Source organism: Heloderma suspectum, chromosome 2 (genome assembly GCF_057233095.1).
Source record: "Heloderma suspectum isolate Gila_16-S chromosome 2, 16-S_ref, whole genome shotgun sequence".
Classification (NCBI taxonomy): Eukaryota; Metazoa; Chordata; class Lepidosauria; order Squamata; family Helodermatidae; genus Heloderma; species Heloderma suspectum.
In genome coordinates, this window is record NC_139459.1 from 407402318 (window position 1) to 407411914 (window position 9597).

The following is a 9597-nucleotide window of genomic DNA, read 5'->3' on the forward strand; positions in this document are numbered from 1 at the left end:
GCCCAAGGAGGCCAGGAGGGCTGAACCCGGTCTTGCCTAGGCCCCCCCAAAGTGTCAGAACAGGCGCAGCCCAATGGATCTGGTTTCAGTGCCCCCTGCCCTGCACCTCTCCCTGAAGAACGGAGCACTTCGCAGGGGCGGGCAGGGCACTCGGTGAGAAACTGCCAGGTGGCTGCCCCCCCCCCCGCACACTGTTTTCTCCCCCCCTCCCCGCTCTGCATAGGAACAAATCCAGACCGGAGTCGTTGCTTTGACATCCTTGTGCCCCGGGGGCTTTATTGCTTCTCCACCATGGTGCGCTCCCCAACACCCACGCCCTCCCCCTCTTCTGGGCTCCGCTTCGCCCTCACTCGGGGGGCACCATCTCTGCGACCCACTTCAAGTATGGGGGGTTCCCCTCCTGGATCGGAACAGCAATCACCTCAGCCACTTCGTAGGGGTGCACCGACCTGCGAGCCAAGGGGCGGAATGGAACGGCAGGGTGGGCTCGTGCAGAGGGGACCCGCTGCTCCCCCCCCCCACAGGCCGCCCCAAACTCCCTTCTGCCAGCCCCGTACTGACAGGACTCACCGGACGAAGTCAGCCAGGGCCGAGACCCGGGACCCGCGTGTTTTTATCATCTGGGGGAGGAAGAATTCCATGCATTTCTTCGCTTGTTACCTTTATATCCGACCCAGTGGCCGAAATGACTGTCCGCTCCATTTTCTCCCCACAACAACCCTGTGAGGTAGGCCAGGTCCAGAGTCAGGGACTGGCCCGACATCATGCCATGAGTTTCATGACCAAGTAGGGACTTCAACCCAGATCTCCCGAGTCCCGGTCCAACATAGTCCAACCAGACACAAGGCAGGAAAGAGAAGCCCCCCACCGCCGCCTCAATCCCACGTCTCCACCATACACAAGAGACTGCTCAGTGGGAGGCTACGCAAAGGAGGGGATGCCCGTGGCCAGCAGTGAAGGAGGAAGAGGGGCAGCCACGGGAGCCTCTTCCCCCACCCCACCAGGGCTGGCTCTTGACAGCACCTGAGCCCTCGCCCCACAACTGCCCCAGGGCCCTGCGGGGTGCCCACCCCTCTTCTGCCCAGCAAGGGGAGGAGAAGGCGACTCAGCTCCTGCCCTCCCCAGAGCAGGCCAGCCCCCCCCCCCCAGCACCCCAGCTCTGCACCAGGCGCCCTGGCTGAGCCAGGACCAGAGCGGGGTGGGCGCAGGGCAGCATGAGAAGCCAGGAGGGGGAGCAGGAGCGGAGGGCATCCCTGGTCCACTTCCCCCAGAGATGGAGCAGAACTACAGCTCCCAGCATGCACCTTATTCCTTTCCTGAATAAGGAGGGGGATCATCTATTTTTACCAGCCAAGCACATTATTTTTGCCTGCCCTCCTGCAGCGCGCTGGCCCAGAGGGGTAGCAGGAGCAGCAGCATGGGCCTGTCCCCTCCCCGCCTCTTGAGGAGGGGTAGACCGCCCCCCACGCGCGCCTGCCACCACCATCGCTGTGGGGTCCTTTCATCTCTGCTGCGGCTCAGCTGCTCCCTGGGGCAGGAGCAGCATGGCAGCAGGGAGGCTTGCAAGGGGGGGCACTCCCAGGACCCTCCCCGCAACAGGCCAGGCTCACCAGCAGCACCTCAGCGTCCTCCTCGATCTTGCCCTTCCACTCGTAGCTGCAAGAGACAATGTGGGAGGGAGGCGTGGGGCGACTGGCCCCAAACCAACCAGCCCCACCCTCAGCCCCCAGGGCTGGAGGGCACCACGTTGGGACAGGAAGGCTGATGGAGCCAGGGCCCCCTGCCGCTGCAGCATCCCGGAAGCCCTGAAGACGCGAAAGACACCTGCCCCGCCCCCGCCATTTTGGGGGGAAAGGGAAAATGGGCAATGCAAACATCACTGCGCATCTATTTAGTGCTCTTTGCAGATCAAGAGTCATGTGATACTTCGGGGGCATGGGGTGTATTATGCACAGCTTGACTTGCTCGTAAAAAATATTAAAATTAAAAGCATTTAAGAGTAAACTCCATAAGTTTGGGGAAATCTGGTCTAAAGGAAAAGCAATCAAGAGCTTCTGCAGCTGCAAAGGGAGACTCTCTTACCTACATAAGGACCTTTACGCAATCTCTTGCTATCATTTGAAAGGTGACATGTTACTCCCTTTAATATCTTATTCCCCTTAGCAACTTAACTTTTGTTCACTTTGAAGTTTCCTCCAGCATTGGTGGCAATCCCATGCCTGCACCATAGGAACCGGGCTATTGCATTTCTTTTAGGTATAGAGGGTTTATTTTGGTGGTGAATTATATTCAAAACTATATAATTTTGAATATAGTTCAAAATTGAACTATAAAAACTTCAGGTTTTATAGTTGAGGAAGCATTCCCTCACAGTGAGGTCTAACTGGACTGAAAACTCTGACAGTGAGTTCCATAGGCCCAGGCCTCAACATTTGTTTGTAATAAAAAGAAACACAAGGGGGACAACCCACACGTCGTTCTGGCACATGTGGCGGCAGATGTGGGATAATCTACAGTGTCTCCCTTGCATATGGGTTTTAGGACAACGTTCACTGACCACTACAGCATCTCGCCAGGACAAGCCCAGAAACACAGGACTCCCTAGAACAAAACCCAAACGGTCAAGAATGGCCATTTTCTTCACATAGGGGTGACTCTAGTCCCACGTTGGGAAACGGAGGGATCATCCCTCAATGTCTATCAGTAAGAGATAGATTAGGGCTGCAATTCTATGCCTGTTTTCCTGGGAGAAAGCCCCACTTAACTCAGTGGGAGTTACTTCTGAGTAGACATGTATAGGGTTGCACGTAGATCAAAAATTTTAATCAGGAATGAAGTAACTATGCTGGGGATCTTGAGGATGAGATTCTTTTTAAAAAAAGAATCCCCATGTCCTCAGAATTTACTGTAATTTTATAACTCTAGTCTTCCTATACGTTTTCCCATTACATCATTTTTAGAAATAATTTTTTTGGAGGGAGAAGAGTAAAGGCTAGGTAGCAACACATGAATACCTTGGATTCCAAGGTTCCAAATCAGAGAAAATGCAGCCAAACATTCAAATAAAATATTTCATAATCCAAAATTGTCCAGTGGGGGGGACAGATGGGCAAGGTCCTTAGGTGGGAACTGCATCCCCCTGAATTTTTCTGTTCTCCCCGTCCCCAGGCCTGATATCTGTAGGCCCGCTGCCCAAGAAGTGGACACCAGGCTGGGCTCCCTGGGACTCGGCCCCTGGCAGCCCCGCACTGGCCCACGCCTGGGCCATCACCCACACACACCCTGTCCGGGCTGAGGGGCAGCACTTACATGGATGTGATCTGGGGGACGATGTTCACGCAGGCCGCCAGCCGCTTCTCCACCACAGCTCTGCAGGGTGAATGGGCAGAGAGGCCCCTCAGTGCCCTGCCAAGGGTCCCGGACCCCCTGCCCCACGGCCGCCCCTCCCTCCCTCCCGCTTCCCTTCCTCTGCCCCACCTGGCAATCTCCCTGGCGACGGTCTGGTTGGGGCAAGTGACGAAGGCGGCGGAGAGGGTGCCGGCCACGTAGGTGCCTTCTGTGGCCGCCATGGAGGAGAAGTGCTGGGAGGCCGTCCGGAGCAGCGGCAGCATCAGCAGCGACAGCAGCAGGACCTGTGGGAGCAGGAGCGGGGGGCCAGGCTGAGGGTAGGGGGGCAGCCAGTGCCACGGGGAGACCGGGGGAGCGCCCCATCTGCAGCATTGCTCTTCCCCCACCCCGCCTGCTTGAGCAAGCCGTCTCCGCTGGCCACAGGTGCCACCCACCTCGGGGATGGGGGAGGCGGGGGTGCAGGGGGGAGAGCCCCCCATCTCAGCTACTTACACAGCAGGTGCCTTTGGCCATCTGCATGCGGCCGGGGGGGTCTCTCTCGCCCGCCATGGGGGCTGCCCTGCAGGGATGGCAACCGCGGCAGAGCCCTCGGGGGGGGGGGGACACGTGCGTGTGGCGCGCACCTGACCTGGTAAGTTCCGGGGCTGCTCCCCTCCCGCCCCTCACTCAGCGGCGGAAGCGCCAGGCCCTCCTGAAACACGTGTCCGTGTGAATGCGCCCCGCACCCCCTGCGCAAACGCGCCTCCCCCGGGCGGCAGGCAGGACTTCCGCCGGCCTCGCAGCGGGGCGGCAGGAGGGGCGCGGCAGAGCCCCTCCGCGGTTCGGGGAGGGCGCCCCGACAGGGGAGCCGCGGGGCGCGCTGCGTACCTGCTAAGGCCGCGCCCGCGGACTGGCCCGCCCCGCCCCGCCCCGCCCCCTGGCGTCACTGGCCCGCCCCGCCCGGCAGTTCAAGAGCCGCCGCCGCCCGCGCGGCGCAGGCGCGCCTCCAGGGTCTCCGGAGCGCGTCCTCCGCCCGCTGGGAGAGGGGGGAGAGAGGAAGTCCTCGGCGCCGCCCGCCAGTCCTGCCGCGCGTTGGCGGGGCTGCGGGCGCGGCCCTGCGGGAGTAGCGCGGAGGGCGTCTCCTTCTCCCGCCCGCCCTCTGACGCGCGCACGCACTCACACGCGCGCTCGCCCGCCGCCCCGGGCGGGAAGCTGCGGCGAGTCCGCCTCGCCGGGACGCGGAGCCGTCGCGCTTCCCCGCAAGGCCCCCCAGAGGCAGCCGGGTCCGGGCGGCCCCGCGCAGGGCCGGCTGGGAGTAAGCCCGGTTGGGCCCCGCGGGGCTTCCCGGAGCAAGCGGGCATTCCTGCCCCGGGGGGCGAGCGGGGCGCCTCCGCGCAGCCTGCGGGCAGCGGCGTTTCGCGCGAAGCGCTGCTCGGCCCCGCGGCGAGCGCCTCGAGGCGGGCCGCAGCGCGCGTCACGGAAGCGAAGCGCCCGTCCGGAGCAGCGCGCCGGGGGAGCTGCGCGCCGGGCCGGGGCAAAGGCCCGCGGGTCCCCCGCCGCGGCGCCGGAGCTCCGCGCACGCGCTCGCCGGCAGCCGGGGCGCGCGGCGCGGCGCCCCGGAGCCTTTCCCACCGCCTCGCTCGGGGGCGCGGCTCGCTCCCGGCCTTTCGCCCGCAGCCCCCGCCCGCCCCGCCCGCACAGCCGGGGCGGCACGGGGGGAAGGCCAAGAATCGCGGGGGCCGCCAGCCCCCGCACCGGCTGCTGCCAGGGAACCCGGGAAGCGGCTTCCGCTGGGAACGCCCCCCAGGGCAGCGCGGGCGGCTGGAAGTCCGGCGCAGCCCTGCTCGCGCATTCGCTCCGAGCGCGGCCACGCGGCTCTGCAGGCGAACGGGCGCCGGGCCGGCTCAGGGGTCCCCGCCGCTGCCCCGGGAGCGGACAGGCGCGGAGGCGGGCCGGCGGGAGGCCGCGCGCCCGGCCGCTCCCGCGGCGCGGCCCGCTGCTCCCGGCTGAGGCCGCCGCGCCTCGTGCCGGGCGGGAAGGCAGTCGGCAGCGGCGGCGACCAGCGAGCGGACGGCGCCTGCAGCGGTGCCCCGCGCGCCGGCCGAGGGCTGCCGGCGCCGCGCAGAGAGGAGCGCAAGCAGCCGGGGGCCCCCGCCCTCCAGGAGCGTGCAGTCTGGGGCCGGCGGACGGGCCCACCCCAGTGGCAAGGGAAGGCCCTGCGCGAAGCAACGCCGCCTCGGCCGCTCGGATGCAGGCGCGGCGGCCGCTGCTGCTGTCAGCGCCTCCAGACGGGGAGATGCGGGGGGGGGGGGCGCTCCAGAAAGCCCTTTGGTTGAAACTGCAGGGCTCCCTCATCTCCTGTAGGGGGCGCCCTTCTTCCCCACGTCTGCTAGAAGCGCATGCGACCATTGACCCCCCCCCCGCCCTTTTATGGGAGGAAGCAGAGGTGCTGCGCTCAGTGGGGCGCTCTGGAAGGGGAGGCAAACCCAGGCCCTTACGGCAAGGTGTGGCCTCTGCCCCAGTGAGGGGCCTCCAGCTGCAGCGGCACCAAAGCCCCCCCATCCCGTGCCCCTGTGTTCTGATCTGGCACAGCAGAGTGTCCCTGCCTGGGCAGAATGCGGGTGATGTGATCAGGCCGAAGGGAGCCCCGGCTGCCATCTCTCTCTTTGTATCTGCCCCCACAGATTCAGACCCTGCCTGGGTCACGTGCCCCCCCCAGTGCAGAAAGAGGTCAAGCGCTCAGCCAGTCGCCCCGGGGCCAGGGGCTCTGCTTGCTGTCCTCTCAGCTGTTTTCAGCAAGAAGGACAGCGCGGAAGGGATGGCTTCCAGAAGATGTGCACCGTCCACAGCTGGATCCGGGCACGTGCCCCTCTAGGCTAGCCTCCTCTTCTGCTCAGCAGCCAACTGGAGGCTTTGCAGGCAGGAGCTTCCCAGGAGGAGTCCTGGCACCAATGATGCCGTGAGGGCTGGAACTTGGGGCCAAGGTCCAGAGCCCCATCATGTCCCGTCCCCCCCCGACCATCCAGAGATTGGCAAGTGCGGAAGCAAAGGACCTTTTTATTGCTGCAGTCATGGCAGGGCTGTGATTGAAGTGAGTTCAACGTGGAAAACTGCACATGCTCAGAGTGTTTTTAAAATGAACTGCACTTCCTGCCTATTAGCTATCGAGCCATGTTCGAGCTGCTGTCGCCGACACCGAACAAACCCTAAACAAACCCTCAACAAGACGGAACCAGGATACCTTGCAGGCTTCCCTCCCCTACACCAAATTGACCCCGAGACCTTCGGAGGAGGCCCTGCTGGTTGCCCCACGGCCACGCTGGGTCATCAGGCGGCAGCACATGAGAGGTAGTGGCACTCCCCTCTGGAGAGCTCTCCCACATGTGGCCCAAGAGGTGGACGCTGGCAGCTTCAAGTGCCTCTTGAAGACACCCCTGTTGACTCCGGCGTTCCCGGGTGTGTGCTGGCTCTGCCCTGTGTTACCGTTTCTGTGCTGTGGTGACTGGGAAGCCCTCGCTTTGCCTGGGGCTCCTGGAGAGCACAGAGCCCTCTGCCTGCTCTTGTCAGAGACCGGAGAGCCCCTTGGCAGTGGGAGATCTGCTTGAGAGCTAATGGGGCAGCATGTGGGAGCCCATCAGGCAAGCTCTAGATACACACAGGTGAAATGCCCATACTCCGCAGTCCAGGCCCGGAATGCAGCCTGCCTGCCATGTTTCGGCTCAGCAGCTGGGGAATGCCAAGGCTCCGAGGCACCGCTCCTTGTCAGAAAAGGCTGCCTCCTTGTGACTTTGATGTCTTGTGAGTAACAATGTAAGTGTGGGCTTTAGAGGTTCGAGCTCCTGAAACACTTCTGACTGGCAGTCTTTAGAGCAGGAATTCAGTGGGTCAGCCATGCATCCTCTGGTAGGGTTTTTAAGGAATATTTTTGGTACTTTCACAAAACAAGGTTGCCTGTGCATGCTCAGTGGTGTAGTGGAGCCAGGGCTCACAGGGTGAAAGTGCTGGGACTGTTTGTTTCTCGGGGACCGTGCGGTCATCTGCTACCCATGCCTCTTGCCCCTCTAAGCTTAGCTGCAATCCTCACTAGCTGGGGGGATGGACTTTTCCAGCAACAATATATGCAAGCTATCTCTGTTATGATGCAAAGTATTTGGGGGTGGACTGCGCTGGAATAGGCAATTAAGACCCATTGACCTTACAAAAGACCTGCTTCCCTTGGAGATTAAAACTGCAAGAACTGGTTTGTTGATTTTGCCATAAAATATTTCTCCCTGGTCCTGGGAAACCATGAGCTGGTGGTCTTACGCTGTTCAGAGACATGCTGTGACTCTGCCCTGGCCTTCCTCTCCAGCCAAAGCCCAACATGCAAAGTACACTGTCCCTTTGCCAGCTCACAATTCTATGAGACTAAGGGCACAATCCAATGTAGGGCAGGAGAAGCACGGAGGGGATCGTTCCCTCCGTGCTCCTCCTGCCCTGCATTTTTGGCTTGACAGCTGCTTTCAGCTGTCTAACCGTGGGAGGGCAGAGCTGGGAAGGAGGCTGCTGTAGGATGCATAGGATGTGTTGTGCAAGCATTTCCACCCGCCCCGCAACGCCCCCAGACACGCCCCTTTTCGGGCACTCCACAGTCCTTGCGAGCACAGGGCTACTCCATGCTGCCTGCGAGGCAGCGCAGGAGAGGGGAAGGTCAGTTCTCTGGGAACTGACCTTGGAGTGCAGGCTCCGAGGACGGTTCCCAGAAAACAAGATATCCTATGGCCATAGCGGCCATAGGATTGCTCCCTCTGTTGATCCTAATAAATTGGGCATTATGCAATTTACTGGTATTTTGTTTTTTAAAACTTTTAATGTGCTTTATTCTTTATATGTTTTAATATGGTATTTTATTCTTCTTATCTGTTATTCTCCACTCTGGAATCTGTTTAGATGTGGAGTAGTATATAAACATTGTACATTCATACATACATACAATGTGCAGCTGCTCCTTGGGCTGTGGGGCGCACGCACACTGCACATGCAGAGGGAGAGAGGGAGCAGCACTGCTGCCTGAGTTTTGGGCTCCCTGGGGGCAGGGGGGCTATTGCGGCTGTCGTGGGGCGCGCCTGCATTTCACTACACCCCTGATATAGCTGCCTTTTTTCTTAGTGGCTCTGTTTTGCCGTCACAGTCATCAGCGCTGCCCACCCGAGTTAAGGGGAGCAATCCTTGATCTCCGGAGATGGGAGCAGAGCAGGCAGGGAGAACCGCACGGCCTGCTCCCGCTGGACTGCCCCGCTCCCCGCATGGTGGGCTGACATCCTCTGTCCGGTGGGGGGTGCCAGCTGAAACTGGCTTGTGCTCTGCCAGAGCTGGTCATGCTGTGCAGTGTCGAGGTTTGCAGATGTGGCTCCTGCTCCTGAATTGGGAGCAGTTTGGGGACTGGGGCCTCACCCCCGGCTCTCCTTCCAAACAGGAGTGGCCAGTTTAAGCAGGCTTTGTTGAAAGTGTGAATAGTGTATGGTACCGTTTTGCTCCAAGAGCAAACCCTCCAAGTGGTTAGATCTGCAAGACATGGCAAGAGCGAAGGTAAAAGAACCACAGCATGAACTGAAACAAATGGGAATAAAACACCCACCCAAATGCCTTGGGGCTCTTTAACTTTTAAAAAAAGGTGAGTAAAGGTGTACAAAAAGGGAGTTTTTTCTCTCCCTCTCCTAATACTAGAACGTAATGAGATTGTCCCATGCAGCTGAATAGGGGGAGATTCAGGAGAGAGGAAGGGAGGACCTCGTCACCCAGCGCAGAGTTAAACTATGGAATTCGCAGCAAGATGCAAGGGCGGCCACCCATTTGGATGGCTTTCAAGGGGAACTGGACAGATCCATGGAGGAGAAGGCCATCAAGGGCTGCTCATCCTGATGGCTGTGTGATCCCTCCAGAGGCAGTACTCTGCCCAGAGAACATGGGTTCTTGGACGGGTTATATAAAATGGCATTGTTATTTATTACATTTGTATACCACCCCATAGCCAAAGCTCTCTGGGAGGTTTGCAGAAGTTAAACCTTCTGTAAGTTAAAATATAAAATATATTTTAAAAATGCCTCTCAATACTAGTTGCTGGGGTCTAAGGGGTGTGTGGGGGGGGGGAGTGCTAGCATGCTCATGTCCTGCTGGTGGGCTTTCCCTTGGGGCACCTGTTTGACCGCTCTGGGAACAGAATGCTGGGCTCAAGGGGCCACCTTGGGCCTGATCCAGCTCCAGGGCTCTTCTGCTGACGTCTTCCGCAGT

At 60.4% G+C, this 9597-nt stretch overlaps 1 protein-coding gene across 4 annotated transcripts; it reads right to left on the minus strand.

Moving 5' to 3' along the window:
* Positions 1-249: 249 nt before the first annotated feature.
* On the minus strand, positions 250-4244 carry CUTA (cutA divalent cation tolerance homolog). 4 transcript variants are annotated; one of them, XM_084841298.1, is made up of 6 exons: positions 4216-4244; positions 3478-3632; positions 3310-3369; positions 1611-1656; positions 571-620; positions 250-449 (listed from the first exon to the last, which is right to left on the minus strand). In XM_084841298.1, the coding sequence occupies exons 2-6, from the start codon at positions 3609-3611 to the stop codon at positions 347-349; spliced, it is 393 nt and encodes a 130-aa protein (XP_084697424.1). In that variant the 5' UTR covers positions 3612-3632; positions 4216-4244; the 3' UTR covers positions 250-346. The 4 variants fall into 4 exon arrangements, with proteins under 4 accessions (XP_084697424.1, XP_084697425.1, XP_084697422.1 ...); XM_084841299.1 differs by having other exon boundaries at positions 571-720; XM_084841296.1 differs by having other exon boundaries at positions 3841-4239.
* Between the last annotated feature and the right edge of the window lie 5353 nt (positions 4245-9597).